This window comes from Giraffa tippelskirchi, chromosome 5 (genome assembly GCF_054371585.1).
Source record: "Giraffa tippelskirchi isolate mGirTip1 chromosome 5, T2T-mGirTip1v1.2.pri, whole genome shotgun sequence".
Lineage (NCBI taxonomy): Eukaryota > Metazoa > Chordata > Mammalia > Artiodactyla > Giraffidae > Giraffa > Giraffa tippelskirchi.
Genome location: NC_137279.1, coordinates 134,544,733 through 134,560,258, shown reverse-complemented (window position 1 = coordinate 134,560,258; position 15,526 = coordinate 134,544,733). Strand labels below are relative to the sequence as shown.

The 15,526-nt window shown below is 35.5% G+C and overlaps 1 protein-coding gene across 30 annotated transcripts in view; it reads right to left on the bottom strand.

Moving 5' to 3' along the window:
• Positions 1 to 5,301: 5,301 nt before the first annotated feature.
• Positions 5,302 to 15,526, bottom strand: part of ODF2L (outer dense fiber of sperm tails 2 like) — a 39,307-nt gene continuing 29,082 nt past the window's right edge. For 10 of the 30 annotated variants that reach the window (XM_081489974.1, XM_081489981.1, XM_081489982.1 and 7 more), the window contains 6 exons: positions 14,261 to 14,365; positions 11,919 to 12,077; positions 10,547 to 10,632; positions 10,302 to 10,464; positions 7,856 to 7,981; positions 5,302 to 5,879 (listed from right to left, as the gene is read on the bottom strand). In XM_081489974.1, the coding sequence (XP_081346100.1) occupies positions 5,751 to 5,879; positions 7,856 to 7,981; positions 10,302 to 10,464; positions 10,547 to 10,632; positions 11,919 to 12,077; positions 14,261 to 14,365 (768 nt within the window). In that variant the 3' untranslated portion in view covers positions 5,302 to 5,750. Of the gene's footprint in view, positions 5,880 to 7,851; positions 8,898 to 10,301; positions 10,465 to 10,546; positions 10,633 to 11,918; positions 12,078 to 14,260; positions 14,366 to 15,526 lie in introns of all 30 variants that reach the window. The other 20 variants (XM_081489985.1, XM_081489988.1, XM_081489989.1 and 17 more) reach the window with 5 other exon arrangements.

Genomic DNA, 15,526 nt, shown 5'->3' with positions numbered 1-15,526 from the left:
TTAATTCTTAGAGAAGAAAAGAAATTCCTGTTAAACTATCTGAAGCAAACAGCTGTTAAGTAGAACCCATTCTATCTGCCTGACTTCCAGTACCTGCTCCCTCCCATTTTCCACTGCGGCCTCTGGGACACATGCGTATCAGATTATAAATAAGGTCTCTACATCCTAAGTCTTTTGTCTCTACCTCTGCCTGAAAGATAACTTGACCCCTCACCCAGGAAACTGCTTCCCTGGCAGCTCTCAAAAGTGAAAGCTACTCATTCTCCCAGACTCTATACAACTTCCCTTTAGTAGCCAAATCCTCTGTCCCTACTTTGAAGATCAGAGCTAGGAGCAATATCACTAGCCCATCATCCATCTATCCATCCAACAAATATGTACTTAGCATCTGCCGTGTGCCAGGCACCTTGTTAGCTGTAGGCTATAAAACAGTAAATCCTCATGAAGGTTAAAATCTAGTAAGACAAATATGAAACATATAATTATGCAAATAATTGTCAATTATGAAAGAAAAGAATTAGAAGGTATATGAGAGAATCAGTAGGATTTGGTCAGGCCAAGAGTGACAGAGAGCATTTAAGGATAAGAAGAAAAGAACTCAGTTTTCAAGGAAACAAAGCACAATTGGGCAAATGGGTGAGGAGAGTGGTCTGAGGGGTTGAGGAGAGGGGCACGGTCTCAAAGGTCACGTTGAGGACTTTGGATTTTATTCTAAATGCAACCAGAGACTTCACTCCTTACCAGAGTCATTACTCATCTGCTCACATTTAACCAGGTTAGTTGCTTATCCTTCAGCTCTATCCCAAAGCTTTCCACACACAGATAGCGTCACACTCAAGACTTCTCAGCTCAATACCCTGGACTCCAGTGACCCCTCAAGCTCCTCCTCAGTCAGGCTTCTCTCCACTTTCTCCTTGTCCCAAATTAGTCCACCTCTGAAAATCAAATTCCAGGATTCAATGTCAGACCATAACCTCTTATCAAGTCTACTTTTCTTCCACTCTATACCTATCATGCCTGTCCTCTAATGTTTGAATTTTTTAAAATCTGATTAGAAAAAAATAGAAATATAATCTCATCAGAATAAGTGAAAAGTTATTACTATTTTCTCCAACCCTACTAAGGCACATAGGCTTTTCTACACCTTCCTCTGTGCTCATACCAACATATGTGAACTTATATACACAAATGTAGAGACATTTAGGTATATAAATGCTTGTTTTGATTATGAAAAGTTAATCATACCCAATATAAAACTCCAAGAGTTATTTTACCCTAAAAATAAAAATCATGAACAAATCTCAAATACAGGCTGAATTCCTTCTTTAAAGTGCTGCACATTGTTCCTGGTAGACACGCTGCCCGTGGTTCCCCTCCAAAGGAACTTCACTCATTGTTTCTGCAAAAAACTTGCTGACCCCAGAAAACCTTGAAGCAGACTCTTCAGTGGAGTGATGTGCTTCCAATATTGGTAGCTGGGAAAGCACTGATGCTTGTGACTGGAAAAGTCTGGGAGCAGAATGGTTTCTCACAGCACCACATTGCAGGGTAAGAGGTTTTAGGCCATGAGAACTGAAGCCATGGTGCCTTTCACCACTCCGTTTCCTACTGCCCCAGAAATATGCAAGGCAGGCTGCTGGCAAGTACTGAGGGAACCACAACCATGAGTAGGCAAGGAAAATTAAAACTCACTCACAGTGCTCTGAAAGAAAGATGGCCAACAGAACAGAAACAGGAGATGCCTACTGAAGTAGAACCAATGGAAGAAACAAGAGAATTTTAATGAAAATAGAATGGAATTACAGTGCAAAATACAAAAAAACTCCAACATTTTTAGGAACTAAAATTCAAGACTTATTTAGAAATTCAGTATCCAACAGAAAAAGAGAATGACTGCCCCTGAGAACCATATATGCGGTTAGAAACATCAGATGGAAGAAATGCCTCACAAGAAGTCCTGTAACAGATACCCTGAGGGAAAAGGCAAGTGATGTGGAGGTCAGATCCAGCAGACAAAATAAGGAAGAGGGGACGAATATGTAGAGAGGTAATAATCACATAAATAATGGAAGGAAACATTTAGAACTTAAAGAGTAATGAGACCCTGAATATCAAGGATAAAGAGAAAATCCTGCCAGCCTATTAGTACTGTGGGAACAAGGGTTTTCTTTCCCCATCTGGGATGATGGGAAGCTGGAAGCAGACACTACTTGGGGACTCCAGGGGACTGACCGTGAGCCTCCTTGACACTGAGTTTGGTTCACATGCCAGAAAAACCCAATGTCTGTGCTTAATGCTTCACATGGAAATGTTAAGCACGGAGATTGCTGAAGTTCTAGTTCTGGTAAATTTCCTTTGCTATTCTGTGTCACTACATCCAAGTACCAACCTTAGGGTCTTTTCCTTCCATAGTCTAGCCAAAATATGGTGAGGACCAACTTTTAAATACCATATGCAGATAGCTAACAAACACATGAAAAGATGCTCAACATCACTCATTATTAGAGAAATGCAAATCAAAACCACAATGAGGTATCATTTCACACCAGTTAGAATGGCTGCTATCCAAAAGTCTACAAGCAATAAATGCTGGAGAGGGTGTGGAGAAAAGGGAACCCTCTTGCACTGTTGGTGGGAATGCAAACTAGTACAGCCACTATGGAGAACAGTGTGGAGATTCCTTAAAAAACTGGGAATAGAACTGCCATATGACCCAGCAATCCCACTGCTGGGCATATACACCGAGGAAACCAAAATTGAAAGAGATGCATGTACCCCAATGTTCATCGCAGCACTGTTTACAATAGCCAGGACATGGAAGCAACCTAGATGTCCATCAGCAGACGAATGGATAAGGAAGCTGTGGTACATATACACAATGGAATATTACTCAGCCATTAAAAAAAATACATTTGAATCGGTTCTACTGAGATGGATGAAACTGGAGCCCATTATACAGAATGAAGTAAGCCAGAAAGAAAAACAACAATACAGTATACTAATGCATATACATGGAATTTGAAAGATGGTAACGATAACCCTATATGCGAGACAGAATAAGAGACACAGATGCATAGAACAATTTTATGGACTCTGAGGGAGAAGGTGAGGGTGGGACGTTCTGGGAGAATAGCATTGAAACATGTATATTATCATATGTGAAACAGAACACCATTCCATGTTCGATGCAAGAGACAAGGGCTCAGGGCCGGGGCAATGGGATGACCCAGAAGGATGGGATGGGGAGGGAGGTGGGTGGGGGGTCCAGGAAAGGGAACACATGTAAACCCATGGCTGATTCATGTCAATGTATGGCAAAAACTATTACAATATTGTAAAGTGATTAGCCCCCAACTAAAATAAATAAATTTATTTAAAAAAAAAAAGTAAATATCATATGCACAAATTTCTTTGATAAAATTAAAAATGTTTAAAAGAGAAATTATTCATAGATGAAGTAATACATGATTGTTAAAAGAAATCATTACCTTTATTTATGAAATACACATGAATATAGTATGGTCGTAGCTAAGAAAGAGATTCTGAATACCTGCTACTTACTAGCTGTGTGACCTTGAGTGAGTTACTTTTCTGTGTTTTGGTTTCCTGAAAAGTAAATGCACCTATCTCATTAGACAAAGGGTAAATGAATTAATACATGTACCAGAGTCAGAACTTTGGCACAGACTAGTGCTCAATAAATAATAGCAATGCTGTCACTGGGATAATGCTGCTGTCACTGCTTACAACAGGAAAAAAGTATACAGAGATTTTGGAATCAGAAGCTGCTGCTGCTGCTAAGTCGCTTCAGTCGTGTCCGACTCTGTGCAACCCCATAGACGGCAGCCCACCAGGCTCCGCCGTTCCTGGGATTCTCCAGGCAAGAACACTGGAGTGAGTTGCCATTTCCTTCTGTAATACATGAGAGTGAAAAGTGAAAGTGAAGTCGCTCAGTCGTGTCCGACTCAGTGACCCCATGGACTGCAGCCTACCAGGCTCCTCTATCCAGAGGATTTTCCAGGCAAGAGTACTGGAGTGGGGTGCCATTGCCTTCTCCAGAGTCAGAAGACTCACGTTCAAATACCAACTTTAAAACTCAAAGAGTTTTATACCACAGCCACAGGAGTAATCCCTCTTATACTCTTCATATTTAAAACAGGAATATGAATACCTCCCTCTTTTAACACCCATCTATCTACCTATCCACAAACATCAACTAAGTGTCTATATACCAGGTCTTGTGTTGTAGCTGAAATAGAAACGTCAATAAGATACAGTTCTGTTCTTAAAGAGTTCACAGTCTAGTGGAAAATACTCAAGAACCTTAGTTTTCTTTCTTGAGAGTATTTTTTTTTTCTTTCATGAGAATATTTCTTAAGGCTGTCTTTGCTTAAGGAGATGAAGAACGACAAGGGTCAAGCATGTAACAAAAGTACTGTGATTTAAAATTAAAAGGCAACACTAATATTGTTAGCAATTGTTAGGCAAAAAATGTGGCCAGTTTCTGAAATTACTGTATTTTTGAAAAATACTATGAAGCAGTTGGGTAATGGAAATAAGCCCCTGCAGATGACACGGCAGTCTTAGGAATGAGGGGACCAGAGAAAAGCAGGCCCTCATTTCTGGTCAGAGAAGTAGATAAAACATCTTGGAGGGACTGAGCTCAGTTCACAGGCTGGACTGTGTAGTACACAACTTGCTGCTTTGAATGATCTTTTGAGACCTGAGTGTCCTTTGAATAAACAGCTCTCAAGCCATTCTCTGAGAGGAGTCACTATTACTTGATTCTTGGTCAATTAAATCTGTCCCCTTGTAGAGTATCCTGACTTGACACATAGGAGATTACAGAGAACATGTTCTTGGTGTCTCTTCTACTCCATCCCAATAACAAAGATCTCACTCTAAAGCTTCCTGGTATTAAGAGTGTTTATTTTGGTCATCCCATGTGAGTTGGCCATGGGAAGGGGAAGGAAAAATCACTCCTCTTTAATCTCTCAGTTAACTCAGGGGTTTCAGAATGTCTACACTAATAATATCAATCACTAACATAAGATGAACAAAAAGAGACTATAAATTCACAGGAGAGACTAAAGAGCTATTCTTTATAAGGACACAATGCATGCCAACATGTTTCCATCTGTCACTGTCAGTTGGCATGTAACAAAGCCATGACTTAAAATTCTATATTTAAAACCTCACAGAAATTATAATGGCATTTTAGCATATATTTGAAACAATATTAAGTACACTCAGACATTTGGCATCTTTAGAAAGTACGCAATTATATCATTATTAAAAATAATATTCAGAGTATTTTCTTTTATTATGTTAATATATACACATATAGCACTATAATGTAAAACAATTACATACATTATTTAAAATCATGTATTTGGCTCATAATTGGCCCAGGTTTATTACAAATTCATTTGAATGGTGGTTATAGTCACAAAGAATGATTCTAGCTTCTTTTCTGTGTATAAAATATTCTAGAAACCAAAATAAGTTAAATAGATATTAATCCAAGTTAAGTGAAGACTATCCAGCAAAAAAGGAATACTAACACATATCTTCTTTTAAAGTTTCAATTGGATAATAAATTATGTTTCAAAAATCTTTACATAAAAGTCTAATAGCACCACGCATAAATCAGAAAGTATAGCAACAGATAACATATTTATTTAATTTTTACCTAATCACTTTTTACTCATAGTAAAAATCTATTGTTTATAGAAAGTAAACACAAAAATTTATCCAAACATTGTTACATAAGAGGTTTTAAGAAACTGTAAATAATTCTTAATACTCTCATTTTGATTCTCTGATTTTTCAAGACTGTGTTGTATTTCTTTCAAACATACTTCCTGATGTTGTGCTTTCTAAATAAAAAAAGAAATAAAAATAGTTAATAATGACATTAATATCAAAGGATAGTCATAAAAATTTATATATACAATAATTGAATACATGGTTTTTAATTTTTTAAAAGAAAAAATCTTAGAGCTCACTTTTCTCTAAAATCTAGAATAAATAAAGCACATACATGGTTGATCTCTCTGTGACAGTTTGTTGTAATACTCACTCACTTAGCCCCAAATTATTATATATTTAATATGATTAACTTAAATAGATTTTACTTAAAACTGTCACAATTTCTATTACATTTAACATGGCATATTTTAATACTAGTTTTTGTCATTTTCTTTGCCTAAAAGGCTGACTACTTTTTCTATCTTAAAAATTGACAGAATTCTAGTTTTGATTATATGAACATTTTATTTTTAGAATCTTTTAAAAACAAAATGAATTCAATATCATACGTGGTCTTTGAGAAAAACATTTAAAATGTAATGTATTTTTAAAATATTCAGTTGTATGTAAGTTCCCAAATAGATCTGTTCACTGAAAATACTTTAGATAGACAGGCTGCAAATATCACCTAGCTTCCAACTAAAATGTAGGAACCATGAGAAGAAAAATCTTTTATATCCTTCCTACCAGGTGTTCAATGACACCAGATACCTTCTGAAACTGAGCAATGCGCCCAAGGAAAGTGTAGTGGGTGGTATAAAACAACTTGCTAGGCTGAAGTCTACAAAGTCATAGAATGACTATAATGGATCTTTGAGAAACATTGATTTTACTCAACAACTTGGAGGGAAAAATATCAATACAAACACACATATTATAAGGTAGAATGCAAAATGCACATAGATTTTAGTATCATATGTAAGTATATAATATATTCCAAAGACGTTTCAGGCTTCTTGATCTAGAGTAGGCCGCTGAGGGTCACCCTTGGGTCTGTGTATCTATTCCGCCCTCCCCTCTGAAGCACTGGGCAGAAAATGTATAGAGGCCTGCTACAATGGGGCAGACACTATGGAAGACAGCAGCATACAATTAACTATGAGACAGACTCTCAGGGTGCTTACAATTCAGATGGAGCTAAGGTATGTATACAAAACAAATATCTGAAACCCCCCGCTGAACTGCTCCTGGGAGGGGATAGAAATAAACCCATTTTTCAGCAATGTCTAAATCCAGGGTCAGAATTCTAAATTTTTACTACTGTAAAAATCATCAAGCTTAACAAAATAAAAATTAAACTAATAATGATGGCTAAAATATTTAACTTTTGAACCTTTCAGATTTTCAATGGTTTACACATTTGGGAATGAAAAAATAGTTATCATGGAGTCTGGCTCCTGGAAAAAATAAGTATTATTATTTCCTATGTCACTGTTAAGTAGATAGTTTTCAACTAAGTCAATCACAACTCATGCTAGCTTTCATAGTATATTATACCAACTATTTCATGAATAGTTAGGAGAAAACATTAGAAGACTAACTAAACACAGCCAATTTGTTATTTTCATTTTATGACTGAGTAGACCCAAGCATCCACCTCACATGCAGATATAACTAAACATCTAAATCATCAACTTATAACTTCCTAAAATGTAATATTCATTAATACTATCAAAATCTAATCATAGTGTTTATCTTAAAAATGAAAAATTCATAATAGAAAGAAAACAAGTAAATGATATCTGTAACTTTCATTAAGCATCTGTCATGTAAAAATAATATGCAGAGAAAGGGCCTGATGAGACTTTGGGGGAAATGTAATAGAAGCTACCAAAGATGCAGGATAATAATTCCTTGGCCAAATGCTAACATTTTTATTTTTATGATTTATATTATTTGTTACTTTTAGTACTATCAGTAAAGTAATAGCCTTGATTCCCTTCACTTTGTATTTTAACTGTTTAACTAAAACTCCATGGTAAGAATGTTAAATGCTAACTTATTTTTAATGAAAATACATTAAGCCATACTAATACTTACTTACACTGTTCATTTTGCAAACAAGTTGATTTTGTTCTTCATTTTTCTTTCTAAGCTCATTTTCCAGATCTACTATTTTAACTTGTAAAGCCCTTTCTCTAGATGACATTTTCTCTATTTCTTCAGAAACCTGTAATTTTAATTGAAAGAATAAAAGAGCTAAATGTGCTTTAAGATATAATTTAAAGCCTTGACATAATTATACTGTACCTCTTCTTTCCAAATAGATATTATTTGGATATTAAACAACTTAACTAGAAAGTGTTTAAAGGTGTTCTATCTTGAGAAACACATATAGCATACACATGCATTCTCCTGTTTGGTATGGAAGTATCTGAAAAAGTAGCTTGAAGTGGAAGAGGTGTATATATTTCCACAGATGTGATGTAGGCAGGTTTTCCCCAATACTATATTTCCACAACCTGCTGAGATTAACTGCCATGTTTTTACAGTATTTATATTTATCATGGCATCCAAAGTGGTGGTGAGACATAGAAAGTTCACAATCAATGCTGATTATAGACTTGGATGGAGAGAATTGGGGGCAGGGTAGATGATATTCACACCACACACACACACACACACAAGATTGGTTTTTCATTCATTCACTTCCAAAATGGTCTGAATTTGAGTTTTCGTATTTTCTCTGATGGTTTATTTCAGCAGAAAGTCTAGCTTAGCGATGTTATCCAAGGATTCAGATACATGGGAACCTATCTGCAGGAAAGGTGGGTTGGAACTACAAGAATGAAAGTGGAGGCAGAGACTACTAGTTCAGGAGCAAGGAGCCAGTAGGAAGGATTGTCCTCTAACCTAACTCCCATGGACTAAGTTCTAAGTCATTATAAACTTATTTACAAAGATTTCTTGTGCACAAATTCCAAGGATGGTTGTAAGAGAAGAATTCTAACAGGATTTGATGCTTTGGGAGAAAGAGCCCCCAGGACAAGTATCCGTGTCCTTTACAATGTCCTGCAGTGTGGACAACAGTGACAGGGCAGTGATGGCACTCTTCATGTGGCAGGTAGAGACAGCTCCATATTTCACTGCAGCAGGAAAGAAAGGAGAGGACAGACACATCTCTGAGGATTCTGAATACTTCTGAGAAGGACTCTAAGAGCATCCAGTATGTCCAAGGTCCATTTAGTCTGAATCCAGGCTAAAGTCACTTCTTCTCCTTCCACAGGTTGGGACTGAGAAACCTGGATTACATTTCTATCATTGGGAGTACATTTTACTACTCAGCTTTCATTCAGTAATATGTCTTTCAAAGTCAACTTAAATAGCTTTCCCAGGGGTTAAAAAAAATCAAAATATATCTATGTGACACTTAAGATTTCAAGGGTATCAGAAGTTCTCTCACTCTTGTGGAATTGCCTTTAACAGGCCTGCGAAAGACCACAGGTGGAAGAGTTCAGAGAGACATTCAAAGTCTGGTGTTGGACATGTTAAGTCTGAGTTGCCTAAAAATGTTAAGAGGAGATAAATAAATAGCAGAACATACGAATTTAGATGTCAGGAAATAGAGACGTCTGTGGCAGAGATAATCTTCTGAGAGTCATCAGGGTATAGACAATCTCTTTCCAGTGTCATTCAATCCTATGAGGAAACTCATCATCCCCATTTTCCCAATTAAGAAACTAAAGTTTGGAAAACTAGCTTGCCCTGGGTTGGGATATAATGTGTCAGGGCCAGAATTCAAATCCACCTCTTGTGAATTCCAAAGCCCACCTCGTGTCTTTCAAGATTACATTTTCAAGTCATTTGATAGATTCACCTCTTCTTTGAGATCTTCCTGAATCCTTTCTCCTCATCTCCAGATTGAACTAACCCACCTGGCAGTGTCCCTTATGTCTTCCCTACATTGTACCATCTACTTGCGGGATGATACTGTCTGTTCACATGTTGTTTCCCTACTGAACTGTGAGTGTCCTGAGAGCTGAGGCCAGTTCTTACTCATCTTTGCATCAGAAGCACTAACAGAATGCTTCTCAACAGACAGTGAGATATTTATTAAATGCTAATCACATGGATTTAACTGGAAATTAATTCTTGTCCGTATTTATTTTTACAACATTTGCCAAAAGGGAGTTGAGCTTTATAGCTCACTGAATCTCAATCAAAACCAAAAGGTTCAGTAACTTGCATATCTGCTCTGGTTTCATTTAAAAAAAAAAAAAGAAGGGCGATTCCTATAAAGTGTTTTCCATTCCTGCCCTTTACCCTGCCACATCACCATTTATTTAGTGAAGCAACTCTGCACCAGTAACGTATCTGTTTAGCTCCAAAAGGGAAAAGTAGGTAAAAAACAAAAATGTAATTGCTCCCTTCACCCTGTCATCAGGATAAAAACAATAACTGTAGGTTTGGCAAGATGAGATATCGTCTGTTTAAAAAGATGACTCTTTGGTAATCTAATTAAAAAGTTTCTAAATAAAGGCCATCTGTACCTTTTGTCTTCCTTCTTCTAAAGCAGCTTCCAGCTGTCTGGCCAGTGCTGTATATTCTGCAGATTTCTCTTTAAACTTAAGATTGCTGTGCTTAAGACATTCTTCTTGGTTTGCCAGCTTCTTTTCAAGCTCTTTATTTTCTGCATCCATCTGTTCTAATTTTCTTTTTACAGAAGACATATATTTTAAAATTATAGTGTGTAGAAAAAAATGTAATACCAACTTTAAGTCAATTTAATACTTACTGTTTAAGGTTTTCACACTTTAATTGAATAAGATACTCTTCCTCTTCCAGAGAAAGCTTTGTCAGAAGATTATGATTTTCGTCAACCTAAAAAAGGTTTCTTGGTTATTTTCTTTATAAGTGATTTCCAGAGAAACCTACATAGTTTATTGCTAGAACAATTATAAAAAAGAAGATGGTATAAATATTATTACCCCTACACAGAGAGACACCAAGAAATATTACATTATTAAAAAACAAATTCTTAAATTTCTGGATTTTTTTTAAAAAAACTATTGCTGCCTCATGGAAAATTATACTAAAATTTTTACTGACAGATGGCAATTAAAACATTCTGAGTAATGTTTTATTGAAAAACAACATGTATTTTGTTAAGTAAATGTGAAGATTTTAAACAGTAACCTCCTATTGTTGGATACTTAGGATTACTCTAACACAGTTTTCTGATTCACCTACAGGCAGTGATTGATAATTGAATATCTGTGAAGTTGTAACTATTGAATAAAAACCATATTTGTGAGAAGCAAAACAAAACAGATAAGCAAATCAACCAAAGATACACTTGCCTATGCCAAAACAGAATATTCTTCCCACTGCTTTAAAAGCTACATTTAAATAATGTAGTTTTGAAAAAAAATTTTTTCTCATATTTCAGTTAGTGGGATTTGACATTTTCCTAGAAAGATCTCTTCTCAGGAGATAAACTCAGCAAAGTTTTGTTTGGGTTCTTTTAAAAAGGGGATGATTTTCAATATTAAATCCAGATTAATTTGCAAGATAGGGAATTCTACCTAAAATTATTTCACAAATAAAAAGATGTGCCACCACGTTTAGACATGCTTCTTTGAAAAAAAAGATTAATTAAAAAATATTTATTAAGTGTTTACTATGTGTTAGGCATTTAATTAAGAGATGGCTATATGGAACCCATGATCTCTCTCTTCTGATGCAGTGAAAAAGTATATGTTTAAAAAAATAATTGAGAATAATCCAAATAAACTTGCACATAATTCTAACAGAAGTAAATTCTAATTTTTATAAGGTAAATTACAATAATTTACCTTATCCTGACATCAAAAATATACATGTAAGCATAGCTTTGCTCCTTCTCTCATGCTATTACTGTCTTCAAATGTCTAAATATAGATTTGTATGAATAAACTAAATTAGCAATTTTAACTACCATTTTTCATTATAAAATACTAACAAGAATAGCTTACAAAATAATCACAGTATTCATAAGAAAGTGACATTTTAGCAATTTATTTAGATAAGAGTAAAATAATCAACCCCTGACAGGAGTGCCCTCAACTGGCGAAATTATTCCAAAGCATTTAATACGTCTAACGAAAATCAAAATGATGGCTGGACACCTGGCCCTGAAGCTCCCTAACGGTGTGGGCCTGGTCTGCACACTTCCCCTTGTGGTGCTGCAGACTCTCCTGACACTCCTGAAGCCTCTGTTCCACCGCCGTCAAGGAATCACGGACACCTTCTAACTCCTTCAGATGAGACTCCATCTGGCCTCTCATCTGAGTTGTAGAATTAGGGAAATAAGTGCAAGATCACACATTCAGAATTTATGTTTTTACTATCTTAAATACTAGATATGCCTGTAATATAATAAATATTTTAGGTATAAGAGTTTATAAAAAGAGATTTAACCAAATAAATAAGAATAAACTTTAAGTTCTACTGTGCTAAAGAAGAATGACAAGTGAAAGTCGCTCAGTCATATCTGACTTTTTGCAACCCCATGGACTGCTGCCAGGCTCCTCTGTCCATGGAATTCTCCAGGCACATTCTGCTAATCCCTTCCCCAGGGGATCTTCCCGACCCAGGAATCGAACATGGGTCTCCTGCATGACGTGAATTCTTTACCATCTGAGCCACAAGGGAAGCCCACCCGTTAAATAAGAATATAGAACACAAAAGTAGGTTGGACTTTAATTAGTGTATAAAAAGGTTGTTGAGTAAATGAATATGGTGATATTAGCTTGCAGGGCGAATGTTTAAATTACTTAGGAAAGTAAACTTTTGACTCCGTCCTGTTATTTATATGCAAGCACAGACATTACTAAGAAAGCTGGTATGGTAGTCTTCTGCTGTCCAGCCATCAGTCCAAAGTAACTTTAGACTTCTGTCCAAAATTTGATCTAGTAACTCAGATATTTTGATTAGAGCTGCCTTGCTGCATTCAGCTTAGTCGGAATTAGTGAGGTTTGCTGTATGTAAATACAAAATACCTAATACCAGTAGTATTCAGGAGACTATAATTTGATCATTAATGTTACTATGTTACTAAGAACAAATCTAATTGTACCTATATTATTTTTAGGCTGCTACAACTCCTCGCGGTGGCACTTTTGTAGAGATGTGACAAGAAGCAACCATAAAAATTGCTTGAACTGATAATTTTCTCTTAAAAAATTAAGAGAAAATAACAAGACATAGGGCACCTAGGATGTTCATAGGGAAGAAAAACAAAAGCTAGACTTTTCCCCAAGACAGGGAATACCGAGAGCTACTATGCAACATCAGGCCTTCTGGATCACAAATAATAAAATTAGAAAAATGCCTGCCTCTGGGTCCCCAAACATTTAAGAGACCATGAGAAAGACAGGAGACTTAAAACAGTGGACAAGAAAAAGGAAGCATTTCACTTTAAAAAACAGCTTATTTGTTTTAAAACCAGTAAGAAAACACTGTGACCTCACAGTATCTGAAAACCCTGCACAGGCTCCAGGCTCTTCAGCCTTTTGAACAGGTTTTCTAAAATAGACTTTTATTTATAGTGTTGCCTATAAAAGAGGAGGCATTTGCATTGGTATGTCTCATGAGAAAAAGGAATCAAGAGGTACGAAATGATTTCTTCTCTGATCTGCTAAAAATAGGTGAAAAATGGTAAGTTGCACATTTGATGGGCTACCTTTCTCTCTTTTAACCAGCAGAATGCCTGCTCTGACTGACCTCTTCTTCACACTGGTACCTTACTCAGACTTCTCAATTCCAAGATGTGGGGGCAACCCAGAGACAGTCACCTTATTACACTCAGTTGGAACTAACCAGTAACATCCCATGACCTCCCCAGCCGGGAGTCAGGGGTGTCAGTGTCCTACGAGTTTCACTGCTTCCTTACCAAAAGCAATGTGAGAAGACCCAAAAAAGCATGCGGTTTCATTTAAAAACTTAAAAATATTCACAAAAATATCATAACTTGCCAACACTGAGCTTCCCCTCATTTTTTTGCAATAGGGTGAAAAAAAAGGAAATTATTCTGGGTTCTTTGTTTTTTTAATGTTACTTTTCTTCCAAAAAAGCATTTGGAAGAGAATATTTATTTCGTTTTTTTATACAAAAGATTTACTATCAGAATAAAAAAAGTGAGATTAAAAATGAAAGATAGTCAACTTTGCATGAAGCTCAGTGATAACCATTTTTTGATGCTACTTAAGTCTCCCCTTGTATCAGAAAAATTAAACATTTATGTTATTTTTCAAATATTTAGGAAAAATTCTAAAAAAAATACTAACACATTTCAGGCCTGGAAGAAACATTGCTTCCTTAGAAAACAAATTGCCACAGAAATCATCAACAAATAATTCCTAAGCCTAAACTAAAGAAAATGAAAGAATGTATATAAAAGATTTCATATAAAATTCATACAGTACAAAATATAAATAAAACATTTTATTATTTAAAATGTCAAACTTACCTTTTTTAATTTTTTATTTTTGTTTTTTGTTATTAGGCTATTTTCCTGTAGCAAATTTTTACATCTGCTTTTTACCATTTCAGCTGCTTCTTGCACCTTTTGTATCTGAAAATAAAAAACATTATCACGGTAATATGCATTATTTCCTTGTTAGGACCATTATATGAAATAAAAAGCTAAAAATGTGAATTTAAATTTAAAAATTTCAATTGTAAACCCATTATCATTACCCTATTAGTACTGTCAGTATGTTTATCTAATGTTATTCCTTCTTTAAATACAAGAATCACTCAGTGCCCTACTCTAATCCACAATCCTTTTGTGATTTACCTGTCTTTTCCCATAATATTTCTAGAATCTTCACCTGAGCTCTGAATATTAGAGAGAGACCTTCATTAGCAGGTCAATGTCACTTTAAAGAATTGGTCTCTGGTCTAAACTAGATCCCAAAGCAACTATTTCACTCTACAAATCAAAATCTGTTAAAAAAAAAAAAAATACCTAAGCACTTTATACAAGACTCAGCGCCAAGAATATACTCATCCACACTATTCCTGATGGAGGGTTAAATCAGAACAACCAGCTGGATGACCCAGATATTTCCAGTGAGGTATCACACAGTCCATCACAGCCTCCACTCTTATCTCCAGCGGGGATAAATGGAATATTCTAACTGAATTTTAGTCTCAACTTCAGTTTCCCATCTAAACCATGGGGATGGAGACCTTCCTACTTACCTACATTATTTCCCTCCTTAAGCTTTAACCTTTAGTTCATTATCCTTCAATTCAAACACTCTCTTTCAAGAAAATAAGGTCCTTATTGACCAGTTTGTTACCCATCATTCAAGGACCTGCATACATCCCATCTTTCAAATGAAGTTTTTCTTAAATACTGTATTTCTAAATCATAAGCTTTTCTATAAATTACCAATTAACACATGCTCTATTCAATACATATATTCTTTTCCAGGTCTTTCATGAGAATAAATCTGAATTATACTTTATTAAGATGCAAAGAGGAAATATTGTGCTTTAATAACCCTCGAATGGAGTCATTATTCTAAATCAATACCATTAAAAATACAAAATGACAAATGTAACTAAAATTAACTAACAAGATTACTATAAGTTCCATTACACCTATGCAATTAATTTTAGATCACTTTTAGGAATACCCAATATAAACACAGCACATTTGAATCAGGAATAAGAAGAATCATTTTATGAATTTGGGACCTTAAGAAATATTTTGAGATATATCATA